This window comes from Octopus sinensis, linkage group LG9, assembly GCF_006345805.1.
Source record: "Octopus sinensis linkage group LG9, ASM634580v1, whole genome shotgun sequence".
In the NCBI taxonomy this organism is placed as follows: Eukaryota; Metazoa; Mollusca; class Cephalopoda; order Octopoda; family Octopodidae; genus Octopus; species Octopus sinensis.
In genome coordinates this window covers 74,149,018-74,169,885 of record NC_043005.1, presented here as the reverse complement: position 1 = coordinate 74,169,885, position 20,868 = coordinate 74,149,018, and the positions used below count along the sequence as shown (strand labels likewise).

Below are 20,868 nucleotides of genomic sequence, written 5' to 3'. Positions count from 1 at the left end.
AAAAAGGTACATTGGATAATGTGGTCCTTGGTTCCTTACACATAAGGAAAATACATAGCTAGAATGCATTTGCTTTTGATCATACATTCAATCAAAGATGGCTTTTATTACTATCATTATTACTATAGGCAATCTACATTTTTCTGGATCCTTTATTTTTCTTCTAGATATTTCCTTCCTATTACAATGTTATATCAAACTTTTAATGATGTATGTTGAAGACAATAAATGGTATTTTTCTCTTCATTTCTTTCTTTAGGAATTCAGTGCCCCACCGGTCGGGAATATTTCCCATGTCACTCCTCCTGTCCCAAAACATGTGTAGACTTTGGGAAAAAAGATTTTATTTGTACTACTGGAGAAGTTGAAGGTTGTTTCTGTCCAAATGGCACTTATGAACAAGACGGTATGACCTAAATATTTTGTTAACCATTTTTGTATATATACTATCTATTGAAAATAACATATTCTTAAATAACCATGTTAATGATTTAATAATAATGAAAATAACAATGAAATTTAATCAAAATCTCACTAATTGCACTGTTAGGTGAGTAGAACTGAATTCAAAACCACGAGCTTTCAAAACAAACTTTTTGGTCACACAACCATGCATGTGCCTATGGGAACAAATAAGATTGTTAGCCCTCACAGTTAGCTTCTCCTGATTTAGTATTGTGTGTGACCACCAGAGGTCAGCAATATAAATAATAACAGAACCTTTTCACATGAACCAAAAACTTGACACATGGCCAGTAAGCACTCACTCAAACACACTCACACACAAACACAAACACTCATGCATGTGCATGTGCACACAGATACACACACTCTCATTCTCTCTGAGTTTTTAATTATCAATTTCATTGATATAATATTTTTGACTGAACTGCTTATTAGTTACCAATTTTTTATCATCTAAATCAAATTTTTTACTTTCTTTGTTTCAGGTGATTGCGTTCCAATTAGCGAATGTTTCTGTACTGATCCATCAACTGGAAAGACTTATAAACCTGGTACAGTGGTTATGATGAACTGCAGGAAATGGTACGTATGCATTTTTGTGTGTAGTTCTCAAGGACATTCAACATGACACAGAATCTGATAAGGCTGGCTCTTTGATTTACTGATATAACTTCAGCTGAGTTGACCAGTGCAATGTGAAATAAAGTGTCTTGCTCAAGGACACAATATACCACTGGCTATTGACCTCACACCTCATGATCATGAGCTTAAAAGACCCTAACCACTAAGCTGTATGCCTTCATCAGACTATTATAATCATCATCATCATTGTTTAACGTCCGCTTTCCATGCTAGCATGGGTTGGACGATTTGACTGAGGTCTGGCAAACTAGATGGCTGCACCAGACTCCAATCTGATCAGGCAGAGTTTCTACAGCTGGATGCCCTTCCTAATGCCAACAAGTCCGAGAGTGTAGTGGGTGCTTTTACGTGCCACTGGTATGAGGGCCAGTCAGGCGGTACTGGCAGCAGCCATGCTCAAATGGTGCTTTTTATGTGCCACCTGCACAGGAGCCAGTCCAGTGGCACTGGCAAAGACCTCACTCGAATGTTTTTTCATGTGCCACCAGTACAAGTGCCAGTAAGGCAACGTAGGTAACGATCACGTTCAAATGGTGCTTTTTATGTGCCATCGGCATGGAGGCCAGCTTGTTGCTCTGGCAATGATCAATGTCTATCAAATCATCTGTATGCCTCCTCTATAACTTCTGGCATCATGTTTATGCAAAATATATATATTTAGACTTACTTTAACTTTCAGCTTTCAAATTACTGTCAAATATAATACTTATTTAGTCACATTGTTTAGAATTAATCATGCATTATCTTGTAGCTTTGAAACTTTGATAATGCAATTGCATATCTTCAGAATGATGTAAAGTAAATGTGTGAGGTAGGATCTGGTCAGTTTAAATGTAAAACAGGTAGAATATTCAGGTTGGGTAGGACCACCTTAAATACTAACAATAATATAATGCAATCTTTACATCTCTCTGTAAACAGTACCTGCTTTGAAGGAGCATTTAGATGTCAAGAGGGACCTGGGTGTGATACCACAACACAGTTCCCATCTACTACTACAGGTAAGTAGTATTTGTTTATATGAATTATAGTAGGGTATGGATAGGTACAGGAGCGCCTGTGAAATGAAATACAAGCATTGTTTAGACAACTTACTATAAGCAAAATAAAAAGTCACTGTGTATAGGTGCAGTAACTGGTCTTTGTGAAAGAGAAAGCAATCATTGGACTGATGTGTGTTACCTGTTTCATTATTTCATTGTGTAGTTTTTGAAAGCTGTGCAAGCCATGTGAGTGGACACTGTCTGAAAAGTATGAGTTAGCTATGAGGTCATGATGAATTTAGCACACAGATAAGTGTTTGTCAAGACTCATTTCACAGCCTCTTTATGTTTGCAATAATTCTCCAAGGCAAAACAGAGAAGTTCAAGCCTGGCTGTTCAAGTGAATGATTGTATGTTGATAATCTATTTCTTGCAGCCAAAAACTTAGAAGAAAATAAAGAAGCTTGGTGTGAAATTGAGAGGCCTTAAAAATCAATTTAGCAAAGAGAAAAATATTAGTCAGCAATAAAGACATTACTACCAATTGGGAATTGGCCATGTGTCATAGATAGGAAGTAAAATTAAGAACTCTACTCTTTTTATCAACTATGAACACTGGCGGCATCCCTTTATTTTATGAGACTATAGTGCTAAGCCTGGAAAGTCTTGCTACAGTCTCATTGGTGGGAACACCATCTGCTGTGACTGTAGGCACCCTGATTGAAGCGACTGCTCTTGAAGGTGTTGTATGCTAGTCTTGTCCTGGTGCTGTTTTTCTGTTGGTTTTGTTTTCCTTCATAGCATCCTATTTTTATTAAGTCTTTTCTTGTTCCACTTTTCAAAAATACAAACAATGGGTACATAAAATGTCTTGTGGAATCTCAGGCATGATGACTGAAAAGAAGGGTTTCATGTTAAAAGATATGCGCAAGAGTAATTATCTGTTAAATCACCCAAGAACTGTCTATAGCTATCTGGTCAGGTGATTTGCAACTCTTCCTCACCACATGTCTCAGTCTTCCATAGTAGTCTTCATACCCTCAACTTGATATCCAGCATCTTCCATGAGTTGATTGATATATGTTCTTGGTCTGTTGATACCTGTATGTTGATCTGTGGGTTTCTAGAGGAGATCACTGGATATTTCATCCTTGCTTTTCCAGCAGTCTCTTGATTAACATGTTTTTGTTTTGAAAACTTAGGTGATTGTAGGAAGACTGCCATGCAGTTTCTGCTTTGTTGTGTCTATATAGCAGTCTTTCTGCCAAGAAAGATTGAGAACTTCACAGAGCTTTCTTGTGTTGGTACTGCCAACTTTCTTTTCAAGTCTCTTGTTCAGTGTTCATGTTGAAGAGTCACAGAGAAGTACTGATTCAACAACCATGCTTAATTGTTCAGAAATTTCTTTAGAATACATGATAATTTCCATCACCTTGGTTACCATATCAGCTGTGCTGAGAAAGTTGGTGGAGCATGGGTGAAAGTATAATAACTCAAGTAAAGATTGGGAGGGAGGGAACAATTTTGGGGGCTGTTGCTGTTGTTCACCTCAAGAAGCTTCACCCCTTGAGCAAAGGACAGCTTGTATGATGCTTCAGTATGAAGTGCTATACTGCATGGTAAAGCATCATGGGCACTGAATAGAGATGCCTGAAGACTGGAAAGAAATAGGGAAAACATAATCTACTGAATGTAGAATATCAGTGTGTATAAATGATAGCTCACAAGTGAATTGAGAGAACTGGGTATCAAAAAATTTAGCTGTGGTGTACAAAAGAGAAGAGTGTGATAGTGTGGATATGTTTTGAAGATAAAGAATAATGACTTTGTGAAAAAATGTCAAATGATGTATGTAGAAGAGATGTATAGGAGAGGAAGAACTATGAAGAACATAAGCAGAAATAGTCAAGATTGATCTCAAGTTGGTAAGACTTACAAAAGAGATGATGAAGAACAGTGGTAAGATGGATCCTGTGTTGAAATAACTCAGGCAAGCACTGAAAAGCAGATGTAAAATGTCACTGCTGCTGATAATGATGATGATAGTGGTGGGGATTGGTAAGGATGATGATTATCATCATCAATTGTTTTAATTATAGACTTAATTATTTTATAGAATTTAAAGACAAAATGGATATTTGTTTTTTCTTCTTCTTTGCTATGTTTTCTTCTTTTATCTATTTAATACTTTTTTACAGCCTATCACTTTGGTAACGCCTTTCCATTGAATTTGCTGTCATTTTCATAGATTTTATTATCGTATTATCAGCATTTTTAGAGTTGAATTCCCTCCTTTCTGCCATCAGTGAGGAATAAACAATAAACATAATTTGCTTCATTAAACCAGCACTAGCTTTCTTTGTGAAAGAGAAAATTATCACCAGACTGTCTGTTGTATGTCATTTATTACGTTGTACATGTCATCTACCAGAAGATTACATTATAGACACGAAGATCATAAGATATACAGGTGTTATCTATATGTAACGAAAATCCATTCTTAAAATCTTCAAATTAAGTGGCCAAACTCAGACCAATATTTTACAAGAACTGTTTCACTATAAAGCTACACATTGTACTCTTTCTCTTCGTTTGTACTACAATGTTTTCTGCTTTCCATAACATGACAACTGCTTACCATCTTCTATTTAAACCAAGCTTATGTATCTTTTCTATTTCCCTAAATTCTTATTTCTATATTGCCCACAAGGGGCTAAACACAGAGGAGACAAACAAGGACAGACAAAGGGATTAAATCGATTATATCGACCCCAGTGTGTAACTGGTACTTATTTAATCGACCCCGAAAGGATGAAAGGTTAAGTCGACCTCGGCGGAATTTGAACTCAGAACGTTGCGGCAGATGAAATACTGCTAAGCATTTCGCCCGGCATGCTCATGTTTCTGCCAGCTCGCTGCCTTTAAATTTTCCCCTAAATTCTGTCTTGTTTCTCATCCCATATCTGTGTAATATACCCTACCCTACCATTCTTCGGGACAGCCTTCTGCTATAACTCCCTACATCCTGACTTTTTTTCTTTATCCACTAACATGCTATAGTGAACACATAGGCATTTCACATTGTTAACCTCACTCACCTTTCCTCATACTTCAAAGTTTTATCAAAAGGTAGATGTTAGGCCTCACACACTACTAAGTTTAATACCACTTTGGTGCTTGTGTGCCAAAGTAGAGTTCAAACTGCAAACCATACAGACCAGATCCTTGATTCTTGCCCCATCCCCATTTTTACTACAGATGTTTAGTCCAGACATCAGCTACACCTGTCTCTCCAGCTAATGAAGATCTATAAACATTGGAATCATTGAATCTCCTCTCCTGCCCAACATATAAAATAAATTGACCATTGACCTTCTATCACAGATGTTCTAACCAAACAACAACAACAACAAAACCAGTTCAATTATGAGAATTTCTTCATATTTAAAATTTTCATGATTAATATCTATTTTCAGAGCTTTGTGTTGGTGATGACAAAATGTTCTGTGACGGATTCTGTGCTACTATCTGTGATGGAAACAGAGAATGTCTTTATGATCTTGATGAAATCAACTGCAGTAAGTTTTATACATTAATAAAATTATATTATTTCATTAAGATATGTTCTGTTAGAATTGAGCACATTACTTCCAGTCTGTCAGGAATTTCATTCAAGACTGAAACATTGATAATTGATTGATGAAAACTTTGATCATTATCAAAATACTTCAGTTTTCCAAGCCTCAAATATTGCAAAAATATAAATCATAAATTACAATGGAAAAAAATATGATGTTAGCTAGTCATGAGATGAGAAAATATTTTACATCCATATTTTGCTTCCATTGGATTGGTTCTTGCTAATTCTACAAGAAAGCTACGTGCAGGTACTCAAAACTGTGCATGCAGTGCAAATAATGACTGCACGAAAGATACAATAGAATCTTACAAATATCTTCAGCAAGCTGACACAAGATAGGATAGATGTTGAAAAGTTAGTGTTTAGATCATTTAGTGTATGAACTGTTCAGATAGTCCATGATAATGTTTGTAGATTGATTCCATCATAGGATGAGATGAGCCTCTGTCTTCAGGGAAGAGATCTTACATTTGAGATGTTATTGGAGAAAAGTTCAAAGATGGAATGATTGAATGTGGAGAGCTAAGTGTATTAGAGAGGGAATTGGCATGGGTATTAAGATAGGAATAGTGAGAGGAGAAAAGATAATTCAAGAGTGATACATGTTGCAGATATGCATAATATTTATATTTATTGTATTCACTTGTGACCTGAGAGCTGTTACCTTATGTTGGCGAGCTTTTGATCATATGTTCAAGCTAACATATGAAATAGATATATAAGTAAATGAAAGACATAATATAAGCATTTACATAGTCATAAGTATAAATATTACACACACACACCTGCACATTCACCCATGCATACTTATGTGCATTCTTATTTGCATCCATCCATACTTATGAATATCTCTATCTCTATATATATAAAAGGCAGTTTGTCTGTCTGTGTGTCTGTCAGGTTGTACCCTCACCCTGACCACCGCTTTCAACCGATTCTGATGAAACTTGACACACATAGCCCAATGTCATAATTCAAAACTAACACAGTGAAAATTTTGAAAAGTTCCCCCAGTTATGAAAAAATCGATAAATTCGACATGGGGTCAAGAATCTAAGCTTATCATGTGCAACACATTTTCCATTGTAGTTTTTGAAACTTGCAATCGATTTTCACCAAACTCATGGTGAAGCTTAATGTTACCCTAAGAACTTAATTCTGATGTTAGTTTTCCATGCAATACCTTACCATCAGAAAAAATTGATAAAATCATGCCATGTTGGGAAATCGCGTTCAAATTCAAGATGACATATTTTCGACAATATGTTTAACAAATTGGCAGGAATTTTCTTTTTGAAATTCACAGCGAGCATCATGTCTGCTCCAAGGAGCTATATGGCCCTTTTGATTCCAATAGGATACGTTATTACTGGGAAAAATCGGTTAATTACATCATATGTGGTACACATAGCAAACCGATTTTTCTGCAATATTTTTTGAAAGTTCTCATAGATTTTCCCTACACCGATATTGGACATCAAGTTTGCATTAAATGTCAAACTAACGACCTTTTGTCAATGTAGTTAACAAAACCAGAAAATGCACTTTGACTGTCATAGATTTTCTTCATGCATGCAAGGGAACAATGCCTTGAATGCCTTAATGCCTTTTAGGCTGCATTTTACAAAATAACGGTTCAGTGAGTACAAAAAAAGGTAAAAAGGTAAAGGGCATTGCTTATCGACAAAGTTTCTTACATACCCGGGCAACGCCGGGCTATGCTGCTAGTGTAGTTATAATTACAGGTGTTGAAGGAGCATGGCTCAGTGGCTAGAGTGTTGGGCTCACAATCATGAGGTAGTGAGTTCAATCCCTGAACTAGAATGTGTGTTGTGTTATTGAGCAGGACACTTTCTTTTACATTGCTCTTGTTCCTCAGCCGTAGAAATGAGTTGCAACTCCACTGGTGCCAAGCTGTATCTGCCTTTGCCTTTGCCTTGGATAACATCGGTTATGTGAAGAGAGGAAGCTGGTATGCATGGTTGACTGCTGGTCTTCCATAAACAACCTTGCTTGGACTTGTAATTTGGAGGGTAACTTTCTAGGTGCAATCCCATGGTCATTCATGAATGAAGGGGGTCTTTACCCTTTATTCATTTTGCAATGTGAATATCATCCAGTCATTTAAATAATCATCTTAATAATATAATCTTCCTTTATTGTTTAGCATCTACGACAGTGGCACCAACAACTCTGTACACAACTCTGCCAACACTTACAAGTTTCTCATCTTATCAGACTGGCACTGGATTTTCTTTAACAACACCATTTGGGTCTACAACTCCACCAACTACTATAGGTAGGTAATTACTATTATTATTATTGTTTTACTTCTCAGAGCACTTGATTTTGTTTGCACAGGTAGATTCAGTGAGAGCAGATAGCAGCCTGCTGTCAAAGGTCTCACAGGGTCTCTTTCTGCTATGATTATTATTATTATTCTTTCTAACTAAATTTAATTTCCAATTTTACAAATTTTACACATTTGCACTCTAATATAAACGTAGGCGCAGGAGTGGCTGTGTGGTAAGTAGCTTGCTAACCAACCACATGGTTCCGGGTTCAGTCCCACTGCATGGCATCTTGGGCAAGTGTCTTCTGCTATAGCCCCGGGCCGACCAATGCCTTGTGAGTGGATTGGTAGACGGAAACTGAAAGAAGCCTGTCGTATATATGTATATATATATAAGTGTGTGTATATGTTTGTGTGTCTGTGTTTGTCCCCCTAGTATTGCTTGACAACTGATGCTGGTGTGTTTACGTCCCTGTCACTTAGCGGTTCGGCAAAAGAGACCGATAGAATAAGTACTGGGCTTACAAAGAATAAGTCCTGGGGTCGATTTGCTCAACTAAAGGCGGTGCTCCAGCATGGCCGCAGTCAAATGACTGAAACAAGTAAAAGAGTAAAGAGAGAGAGAGAGTACCTACAGACATACATACTCTTTACTCTTTTACTCTCTTTTACTTGTTTCAGTCATGTGACTGTGGCCATGCTGGAGCACCACCTTTAGTTGAGCAAATTGACCCCAGGACTTATTCTTTATAAGCCTAGTACTTATTCTATCAGTCTCTTTTGCTGAACTGCTAAGTTACAGGGACATAAACACACCAGCATCGGTTGTCAAGCGATGTTGGGGTGACAAACACAGACACACAAACATATACACACACACACACACACACACACACACACACACACACATACATATATATATATATAATATATATATATATATATACACATACATACATATATACGACGGGCTTCTTTCAGTTTCCATCTACTAAATCCACTCACAATGCTTTGGTCAGCTCGAGGCTATAGTAGAAGACACTTGCCCAAGGTGCCATGCAGTGGGACTGAATCCAGAACCATGTGGTTGGTAAGCAAGCTACTTACCATGCAGCCACTTCTATGCCTATGCGTGCAACATTGCTAAATAACATAACTTTAAAAAGAGGTTTGATAAAATCAACCAACAAAAATATTTGACATTAACCTTTTAGCATTTAAACTGGCCATATCTGGTCCAAATTTTCTATCTGTTTTATACTCAAGCTGACCAGATCTCACTCTTACCCTACAATTTCACTGTAAAAATGAACACTCACATCATAGAAATCTGCAAACTACAATATCATGCTTGATTAAATCAAAATAATGTGAATATATAAGCAATAGTCCCATGTGGTCTAGTGGTTAAGATCCCTGGCTTTCACCCAGGCGGTCCCAGGTTCGATTCCTGGCATGGGAAATTGTTCTGCTTAGGTATAGCTATATTTTCAAATGGTGGTGCCCCAGCATGGCCACAGCTCATGAGCTGAAACTAGAATCAATCAATCAATCAATCATACATTTGACAGAATAATCTGAATGCTAAAGAGTTAATGCATCTGATTTCCAAAATATATTTGTTTTGTATAAAAATATAAATGTTGACATAATTAATATAATTATCATTGTCTTATGTCTTTTTGCAGAGTGCAAATATCCTTACATCAAAACTCCTTGTAAGAAGAAATGTGAAAATTTCTGTCATTCAGTAGCACCACCAGATGGATGTAACAAAAATGAAACTTATCCTTGTGTTGAAGGTTGGTGTTGTTTTAAAATTTTGTCGTTGAAATATTTCTCTAATCAGAGCTTATTTTGATATAAATGTTGCATCATCTTTCAATGAAAAATATTTTTTGACTAGAAATATTGGTTTAAAGTTTTAGTACAAGGCCAGCAAGTCCAGGGGAGGGGGTAAGTTCGTTAGATTGACTCCAGTGGAAGGCAGCAAGCTGGCAGAACCGTTAGCACACCGGGTGAAATGCTTAGCGATATTTCGTCTGCCGTTACACTCTGAGTTCAAATTCCACCGAGATCAACTTTGCCTTTCATCCTTTCGGGGTCGATTAAATAAGTACCAGCTACGCACTGGGGTCGATATAATCGACTTAATCCATTTGTCTGTCCTTGTTTGTCCTCTCTGTGTTTAGCCCCTTGTGGGTAGTAAAAGAAATAGGTATTTTGTCTGCCATTATGTTCGGAGTTCAAATTCCACCGAGGTCGACTTTGCCTTTCATCCTTTAGGGGTCGATAAATAAGTACCAGTTACGCACTGGGGTCGATATAATCGACTTACTCCATTTGTCTGTCCTTGTTTGTCCCCTCTATGTTTAGCCCCTTGTGAGCAATAAAGAAATATAAATAAAGAAATAAGATTGACCCAGTGTTCAGCTGGTACTTATTTTATCAATCCCAAAAGGGTGAAAGGCAAAATCAACCCTGGTGGCATCTGAACTTAGGACATAAAATCAGAAGAAATGCTGCTAAGCAATTTTTCTGGAATGGTAATGATTCTGCCAGCTTGTCACCTCTCTTCAACTAGGAACATTTCTTTTGACTATAAACACAAGGTCTGAAATTTTAGGGGGAAGGGTAGTTGCTTACATTGACCCAGTGCTCTACAGGTGCTTATTTTATCAACCTTGAAAGGATAAAAGGCTAAGTCTACCTTGATGGAATTCAAACTCAGAATGTAAAGATGGATGAAATACTGCTATTCATTTTGCCCAGCATGCGAACAATTCTGCCAGCTCACTGCCGTTTTTCAACTAGGGATATTAAAATGAATTATACCTTGAAATGTAAAGTTATTGAAATAATTACTTTGTTATTTTTATTACTGATAGTTGAATGGTTTATTGTTGGTAACTTACTTAAGTACCAGTTAATCTACCAGTAAACTGTCTTTTGTGTCAGACAAACTGAACAAAGTAACTATTTAAGTTACTGTTCTATGGCTGTTTAGTTATGCAAGTTTTTGTTTGTTAGCTACTGTTCTAAACTTAGACTTAAACAGTGAAACTCTGGTAGATTTTCCTCTTCGTTTTCCAATCCTGCTGGTGTTTACATGTCATTCTAAAAATGAAGAACCACATCATCATTGTGGAGGCGCAATGGCCCAGTGGTTAGGGCAGCAGACTCGCGGTTGGAGGATCGCAGTTTTGATTTCCAGACCGGATGTTGTGTGTGTTTATTGAGCAAAAACACCTAAAGCTCCACGAGGCTCTGGCAGAGGGTGGTGGCGACCCCTGTTGTACTCTTTCACCCCAACTTCCTCCCAGTCTTTCTTCCTGTTTCTTGGGTAATGCTACGATGGACTGGCATCCTGTCCAGCTGGGGGGAACACATACACCATAGAAACCAGGAAACCAGACCCATGAGCCTGGCTATGCTTGAAAAGGGCATATACATAAAAAGCATCATCAAAATCTCAAAACTACCAGATAATGCATCAGTAAATCAAAATAGTGCGAATAAATAAACATTACATTTGACAAAGAAATCTGAATGCTAAAGAGTTAAGCATGCTTATCAAAAGCAGATTTGAGTCCCAAGTGGTTCTCATTATTTCTATAACTATGGTTAAATGAAGTAATATTTTATTAAAGCATATGCTTTTGGCAATAGTCTTTTTTCGTCTTTTATATCTGAGGACTATAAAATGAGTAGCAATACCTAGGTATGGGGTCTCATATTGACTAGTGTCTTGTAATGGTTATTTGGTTGATAAAAACTGTGTAGAAACCTCAATGAGAAACTTCTCATACTGGAGGCTTTTGAATGAAGACACTTGTGATATTTGTTCTGTACTGAGTTATAGACATCTTTTTGTCACTTTCTTCATCAAAAATGCTGTGAACCAGTGAAGAGATTACCCGATTGTAAACTTGTAACCAATGTCACTTTTGAAAGATTGTGTTATGAAATAAATGTAAAAAAATAAATCACTAGGGTTGATTTATTTGAGTCATCATCATCATTTAACGTCCGTTTTCTATGCTAGTATGGGTTGGACGGTTTGGCCAGGATCTGGGAAGCCAGGAGGCTGCACCAGGTTCCAGTCTGATCTGGCAGTGTTTCTACAGCTGGAAGCCCTTCCTAACGCCAACCACTCTGTGAGTGTAGTGGGTGCTTTTTATGTGCCAGGAGAGGCTGGAAACGGCCATGATCGGTTGATGCTTTTTACATGCCACCAGCATGGAAACCAGTCAAGGCGGTGCTGGCATTGGCCATGTTCAGATGGCGTTTTTTATGTGCCACTGGCATGGGTATCACAACTACAATTTCCATTTGATTTTTGTTTTGATGTTGATGTACTTGACTCAATAGATCTCAAGCACAGCAAGTCGCCCTATGATCCAAGGTACTTTGGATGGGCTGGGGATGCTATGTGAAGCTGGTGAAGGAAACAGCCATGAACTCACGTTATTTGTTGGATCTTTGCTGTCACAGCATATCTCCAGAGGTCTCGAAAATATTAAAAACAGTGCTCCAACATGAATACATTTTCAGTATTAATAACTGTTTTATAAAATTTAGTTAATGAGGTAAAATTTAGTTCATGAGGTAATATGTAAGAGAGCATTTAAGTATCAGAAAACATAGAGAACTGGACTATATATATCATTAATAATTTAGTTTCATCTTTCTACATTTTGAGTTAAATATTGCTGGGTATCAGCTATGCCATTCATTCCTCTGGGTTTTATAAAATAACTATTAGTTATATTCTGGCATTAAGTTGATATATTTCTACTTTTGCTGTGTTCATTTATGATTTGGTCCCAATGCAGGAAATCATTATGTTGAAACACTGAACCTGTTGCTTTATAGATACTTAGTTTTACATCTCACCTGACATGATATTTTAAACTCCCAAAAGCCCCAAATCATCATCATTGTTTAACGTCCGTTTTCCATGCTAGCATGGGTTTGACCGGGGTCTGGGAAGCCAGGAGGCTGCACCAAGCACCAGTCTGATCTGGCAGTGTTTCCACAGCTGGATGCCCTTCCTAACGCCAACCACTCCTTAGTGTAATGGGTGCTTTTTACGTGCTATTGGCATAGAGGCCAGAGGAGACTGGCAAACGGCCACAATCAGTTGGTGCTTTTACGTGTCACCGACACAGATGCCAGTCAGGCGGCGCTGACATCTGCCACGTTCAGATGGTGCTTTTCTTTTAATGTGTCACCGGCACGGCTGTCTTAACTACTATTTCCATTCAATTTTCATTTCATGTTGGTATTAACGTACTTGACTCAATAGGTCTTCTCAAGAACAGCGGGTCATGCTACGATCCAAGGTTAGCACAGTAAGCCGTCCCACGAGCCATGAACTCAATTGCTACAAGAATGTTAGGATTGACCAATCTCCCAAAACCCAGCATGAGATTTAAAATAATTAGCCTTCTGCCTTATCAAAAGTAATCAATGTTTCTATTGAAAAAGTAAAGCAATGGAATTTGAGGAAACTAGCGATGGTTCCTGTTGGCAAATATTAAAAAGTAAAAGTGCCGAAAGGGAATAATTCTGTTTGGTGTGAGGAAGAAGAGAAACTAGACATTTCAGGCAGAATCCATAAACAGAAAAAAGTAATAATTCCATTGCTATTTTATTTATTTACAGGTTGTGATTTAGCACCAGGCTTTGCTATAGGTCCTGGCGGTCCAATTAAAGAACTCATGTGCAGTTGCAAAGATGAAGTGAATAATGTAACACGAGAGGTATGACTTACCAATAGTAACATAATCACCATGATGAACATGATCATCATCGTAATGATAAGGATCATCATAAGCATCATCTTTACTTATATTCATTGTTATTACCCAGTATCTTCAATAACGTCCAAAGTCATGAATAATAGGAAAAATATTTATTAATAAATCCTTTTGATATAAATTTGTCTGAGACTGTCCCGGTGTCTGTGATACAAACTTTGTTTAGTTTTGGTGATTGAAATTAAAATCTGCCTCCAAAATTTCATGCTAATTAATGTTCCAAACATCATCTTAGTAATGATTAAGTGTATTTCAATGGAAATAGCGTATTTCAATGGAAATAGTGTATTTCAATGGAAATATAGTGACAAAAGCATTAATCAAATGCTTCAGATTAATATAAGAGTAAAATGTTTGACCTTCCATAATCACAAGTATCCAAACAACAAACAATCAGTCCTTGACTTCAGGAAGTGTGAGTATCACCAACATTAGCAACAGCTTTGTCATCACTTACAACACTAACATCAATAACAAGCATATCATTAACACCACTTACTAAGCTTACCTTCATCCTTTCTTGTTATTACTATTTCTAGAATTATCTCTGCTTATTTAACTCAGATGTTACAGCATTATTGCTAGAATTAAGGCAGTGAAATCTCTAAAACTGTTGACTCTTCAAATTAATGCCTAACAGTATAGTTTCGTCCCACCTATCTTACCTTTATTTCTGTTGAAATATTCATTCTATGTATCAATTAATTATCAGAATAATAAAGACTTCACAAAAATAACTCATAATTAAACTGGTGTTTGGAACATAAACTAAAATGGAATTTCGATGGAAAAATTTTAATTTAGATAATTTAAAAATGGAATTTGTATCATATAACCAGGGTCAATTTCAGGCAGGTTGGTATCAAAAGGGTTAAATTCTTGTGACATCAACCTAATTGAAAGTCATTTACTGTAGTCAAAGTAAATTTTTCTCTGGTCAGATTACATACTTTCTAATATAGGTAAGCAGTATTAACAAATTAATAAGAAAAATATAGGTCTAAAAGTTTTCTTCTGAAAATTGTAATCCAAAAATGTATTACTAGGCAGTGTAAATGAATATCATTATACTTGATGTTAATCCATTTTCCCTATGATGTATTGCATGATTTTTACAACACAGTTACTGAATTTGAAGGCATAAAAGATGCACAGGCATGTTAGACACACCTCAGTTTCAGCCTTGCATATTCAAAGGGAAAATGTTTTTGTGCATTAAAACACAAATTTAATTCATGGGAGGTACAACTTTGCATTTAGGACTTGGGGCGATTTCTTTTGAGACAATTTTTTCTTTGGTAAAAGTGCTTCTTACTTACTATCAAACATGGTATTTTGTCAAATCTCCCATCAGATGCTTAAGTTTAGATATTTATTTAAATTGTCTAGAATCAGATTTTAAAAAAAGTATTTGACCATAATTGCATTAAAGGAAAAAGATAAGTAATTAACTATATATTACCATACTTCAATTTTCAAGTTTCCTGTTCTGTGTTTGGACAAATTATTTCAATGAAAAGTCTTTTAAATCAAGACTTAAAAATTATATTCCTACACAGAATTAATGTTCATGAATTGATTGTTTGTCTTAGATTCAATACCGATCCATACTGGACAACTGATTCCAGTTAGCATGTTTTCTGTGTAAGAAGACAACTTGCTGCTTTGTAATTATGTTGCAACACTTCTTAAATATCTCGGGTGAATGGCCTCTTGTTGAAGATTGGTGGAATTCTAAGATTTCAGCTTTGTTTCTTTGTTTAATTTGATGTCTATAAAACAAAAGCCAGTGAAAGCCAATAATTTCAAAGTATATTGAAGCAAAATTTAATGTACCATTTTTTTAGGCTTATGAAAAATGGAACCGAGTCTGTGACATTTGTGAATGTTCCAATAACACAGTTACTTGTACCAATCGCTGTGGTATTATAACTTGTCCTCCAGTAAGTATAATTCTTTTAATTACTAAATTAAGAATAAATGAGAGCTAATTAACTTTATTTTATATCTTTTACCTGTTTCAGTTATTGAACTGCAGCCTTGAAGAGTTTGGTTGAATAAATTGACGCTTAGTACTTGTTTATAAGTCTGGTACTTATTCTGTCAGTTTCTTTTGTCAAACTGCTAAGTTACAGGGATGATGCAAATGAGCCAACACTGTTTGCTTGCTTCATGCTCTTACTTGATGGAACTGGGGTCATCCCAGGTCAGTGATCCCAAAGACATCACCACGTGTAAAGCTGACCAGGTCTACCAGAGCTTTCCATTGCCAGCAGTCTCATGCCAGCCTCTCTCCATATACATATATATATAATGGGCTTCTTCACAGTTTCCATCAACCAAATTTACTCAAAAATATTAATCAATTTGGGGCTATTGTAGAAGACACTTGCCCAAAGTGCTGCACTCCACAGATATGTGCACCTTTTATGTAGTTCTCAGGAAGATTCAGTGAGACATAGAATGTGACAAGGGTGGCCCTTTGAAGTACATGTAAAACTCATTTTGCCAGCTGAGTAAACTGGAGTAACATGAAATAAAGTGTCATGCTCAAGGACAGAACACACTGATGGGAATGTAACTCATGACATTACGACTGCAAGCCAAATATTCTAAATACTAAACCATGCACCTTCGGAATGAACAGAGGTATTCCAGTTGAGAACATTCCATATTTTTGGTATATCCATGTACACATTATTCCATACATATCCATGACTATATTATTCCTATTTTTCGGGTGTGTGTCCTTCCTTTTTTTTTAAAGGTGGTATGGTGTCACTTGCAAGAGATTTGGTTGTTATTTCTAACAGATTGAGCAATGACATAGATTTTTAATTTTTGTCTCAGATGAAGCATGCTTTTAAGGTGGCAAGCTAGCAGAAATGTTAGCATGTCGGGTGAAATACTTAGCGGTATTTCATTTGTCTTTACGTTCTGAGTTCAAATTCTGCCATGGGCGACTTTGCTTTTCATCCTTTTGGGGTTGATAAATTAAATACCAGTTGTGTACTAGGGTTGATCTAATTGACTGGCCCCCCTCCACCAAAATTTCGGGCCTTGTGCCTAGAGTAGAAAAGAAAAGAAGAAGCATGCTTTTACCAAGTGGAACAGTACAATATTGTAACTAAAGAAGGATCCACTATATAGTTGCATAACTTGCTAAAAATAGCAGCAGAATGTCCCTTAACTTATATTTTGTGAAAGCATGTGTAACCAAAATAATTTAGTCTTAGGTACATCATAAAATATATTTGAATGGTTATGAGTTATGGTTTTCAGGTTTTTGACCATGGGTCTGTTCAATCAGGGCTGACCGGGAAAAAAACTGCAACAGCAGTGGACTCACGGTCGGAGGATCGCGGTTTCGATTCCCAGCAGGGGGTGGTGGTGACCCCTGTTGTACTCTTTTGCCCCAACTTTCTCTCACTCTTTCCTCCTGTTTCTTGTCCCCGACTTCTTATGCAACCGCTGAGCCTGGATGTGCATTCATCCATCCGTCGATGTTCTCGGTGTCGGGGGTTGACCTGCTTTCTCTTCTGCGGGTCTTACGAATAGCAAAGGACCTCGTTTTGGACTTCTCCCATCTTGCAAGCTCTGGAACGAAGACTGTTCGCTCAACAGCAACAACGTTATCTAGGTCAGCATTCACAAGTATTATCATGTTATGATAGCTTTCCAAGATATTTATTGTTTTAGGTTTTTTAATCTTTGGATTAAAAGCAGTTTCCTACTTTATTTACAGGGTTTGGAACTCATGACTCCTGCTGGAAAATGTTGTCCTGAGTGTGTACCAATAACTACCACATCACCATATGTAACAACACCAACAACCTTTGTCACATTAAACGGAACACAAACGACAATATCTCCCTCCATGCAAACATACCCATCAGTACCATCAACTACACCTGAAGGTTTGAATTCTTTTTTCCTCAATTCAGATTTTATTTCATCATCATCATCATCATCATCGTTTAACATCCGTTTTCCGTGCTAGCACAGGTTGGACGGTTCTACTGGGGTCTGGGAAGTCAGGAGGCTGCACCAGGCTCCAGTCTGGTCTGGCAGTGTTTCTACAGCTGGATGCCCTTCCTAATGCCAACCACTCAGTGAGTGTAGTGGGTGCTTATTTAAGTAAGTTAAATATGTCCTATACCTATTTCTTTACTACCCACAAGGGGCTAAACACAGAGAGGACAAACAAGGACAGACAAACGGATTAAGTCGATTATATCGACCCCAGTGCGAAACTGGTACTTATTTAATTGACCCCAAAACGATGAAAGGCAAAGTCGACCTCGGCAAAATTTTATGTGACAGTGGTATAGGACATATTAAGGCAAGATAATTCATGAGTAATTCAAAACAATGAAAATTAATAAGCATTACATTAGACAGAGTAATCGGAATGCTGAAAGATTAATTCCCAGTCTAACAATGTTGAACTATAAATATGTACCACAGGATGGTGTAATATGCAACTGTAGACAGTGTGAGCACTGTATAAATTGATGAGTATTTTGCTAGTGTACAGTTACAAGTTCAATTTCTTTTCTGAGATGAAACTAGTAGGAAAAGTTTAGATGCCATAAGATTGGTTCATAAGCAAGCTACTTACCACACAACCACTCCTACGCCTGGTATGGCTGGTTTAAATGTGAAAGGGTTAAATGTCTATTAAAAACACAATACAATGTTAGAGATAATATATGAACATTTGATCACCGTTAAATTGATTGAACAACATCCTGAAAATGACTTTACCATTTATTATCTGTACCTATTATTCTGAAATTTGTGATAATGTATTACATTTTCATTGTAGAATGTATTGTTGTGGATTGGATGTCATCTATGGATCCACTTTTGATACCTGATGAGCGAATACAAGGCTACCCAACTGAAGTAGGCATAGCTTCTGATGCTAGAATTAACAGACCTGGTTGGGCCGTTCCAGTTGACTTAGTGTTGCATCCTATACTTATTGTCATTGTGGCTACAGATGACGAACCACTTGTTGAAGTACTTAGCCAAAAGCTTGTAACAAATGCCAAGAAATATGCAGTTTTTATTAAGACTAAAGATAATGAAGAATGGGCTGCTGTGGACCAGAATAAAGAAGAGTCTGTGAGTTGTTTTCCATTGTTTATTGAGTTTTATTTTTATGATATTTTTCAAATTTGACTTTGTTGTTGTGCAAAAATATTCTAGCTATCCTTTCCATTGTTTTCTTTCAGATAAAGTCTCTCTAGAACTAAATTTTCAAAGTGGCTTCTTTTTTTAAAGACAACATAGTGTGATTTGAGGGTAATTTGGTTGCTAATTCTTGCAGGTTAAATGACAAGGTTGAGCCTGTTTTTCAGTCCTATCAAACACATAAGGAAACAAAGTCCTCCAGAGCAATGCCTTTTCTATTTTATCCACAGAGACCAGGAGGCAGGCTGACAAGTTTTATGTCTTTTAAATATAGCAACTAAAATGATATTAGATAAAGACGAAGGTGCTAGAGAGCACCTTCATTGAACCTAATAATGTTCATGGATAAATCTATATATAGATTTATGCTCAGGTGTGACTGTGTTGTAAGACGCTTGTTTTTTAACTACATGGTTCAGAGTTCAGTCCCACTGTGTGGCACCTTGGGCAAGTGTCTTCTACTGTAGCCTCAGGCTAACCAAAACCCTGTTGGTGGATTTGGTAGATAGAAACTGAAAGAAGCCGTCATATGTGTGTGTGTGTGTGTGTGAGGACTCATACATCTATAAGGCATAGAGATAAAAAGGCACCCATGTTAGTGACACATAAGACACTCGGTGCATTCTGTAAAGTGGTTGGCATTAGGAAGAGCATCCTGCCATAGAAACTAAGCCAAAATAAACAACTGGAGCCTGGTGCAGCTCTCTGGCTTACCAGCTCTGGTCAAACTGTCTAACCCATGCTAGCAGGGAAAACAGGTGTTAAATGATGATTACGATGATGATGATGATGATGATGATATCTATGTATGTGTATGTCTGTGTGTGTTTGTGTGTGTGTGTGTGTTTGTGTGGTGGTGATGTATCTATGTCACCCAGAACTTAGTGGGTTGGCAAAAGACCTCAATAGAAGGTGTGCCAGGTTTAAAAAATAACTACTGGGTGAATTCATTCAACTAAAAAAATTCTTTAAGGTGATGCTCCAGCATGGCCATAGTCTAGTGACTGAAACAAGTAAAGAGTAGCAAATAAAATATAGCAAGTCTAAACAGTGGTACAACTGTCTTATTACAAATGCCATCAACTCATCTGGCTTACACACACACACACACACAAAAAAAAAATTAGTTCTGGGCTCAATTCATTGAGCTAAAATTCTACAATGTAGTGGCCCAGCAGACTAATGACTGAAACAAATAAAAAATAAATGATTAAAGACATATTAAATTGAGTGGTCATAATTGGAATGCTTTTTGTGTAGTAGATTACTGAAATACAAAGTGTGTGGCCTGTGTGGTAAGTAGCTATAGGCGTAGGAGTGGCTGTGTGGTAAGTAGCTTGCTTACCAACCACATGGTTCCGAGTTCAGTCCCACTGCGAGGCACCTTGGGCAAGTGTCTTCCACTAAAACCTTGGGCCGACCAAAGCCTTGTGAGTGGATTTGATAGACGGAAACTGAAAGAAGCCCGTCTTATATATGTATGTGTGTCTGTTTGTACCCCCAACATCACTTGATGTGTTTACATTGCCGTAACTTAGTGGTTCGGCAAAAGAGACTGATAGAATAAGTATTAGAGGTCGATTTGCTCGACTAAAGGTGGTGCTCCAGCATGGCCACAGTCAAATGACTGAAACAAATAAAAGAGTAAAAGAGTATAAACATAAAGAAGATGTACAGGATGGCATATAAACAGAAATCAAGTTCATTTTATCATTTGTTTCTGTTTTTGGTTTTACATTATATCTCTGAATCGTTTTAATCTGTTATTAAGACAGTAAAAAATAATAAAAAAAACAATGTCATATAATCTTACAGGGATACAGG

At 37.0% G+C, this 20,868-nt stretch overlaps 1 protein-coding gene and 1 non-coding gene across 2 annotated transcripts in view; both read left to right on the top strand.

The window, feature by feature from the left end:
* The window catches only part of LOC115215365 (mucin-2), a 510,799-nt gene that overhangs the window by 461,667 nt on the left and 28,264 nt on the right, over positions 1-20,868 (top strand). Inside the window, exons 27-36 of the mRNA XM_029784514.2 lie at positions 260-406; positions 951-1,047; positions 2,029-2,108; positions 5,567-5,668; positions 7,898-8,029; positions 9,712-9,825; positions 13,691-13,788; positions 15,693-15,788; positions 17,591-17,762; positions 18,674-18,975. Of these exons, the coding sequence (XP_029640374.1) occupies positions 260-406; positions 951-1,047; positions 2,029-2,108; positions 5,567-5,668; positions 7,898-8,029; positions 9,712-9,825; positions 13,691-13,788; positions 15,693-15,788; positions 17,591-17,762; positions 18,674-18,975 (1,340 nt within the window). The remainder of the gene's footprint in view (positions 1-259; positions 407-950; positions 1,048-2,028; positions 2,109-5,566; positions 5,669-7,897; positions 8,030-9,711; positions 9,826-13,690; positions 13,789-15,692; positions 15,789-17,590; positions 17,763-18,673; positions 18,976-20,868) is intronic.
* On the top strand, positions 9,413-9,485 carry Trnae-uuc. Its single transcript has one exon. It is a non-coding gene; the product is annotated as a tRNA-Glu (tRNA).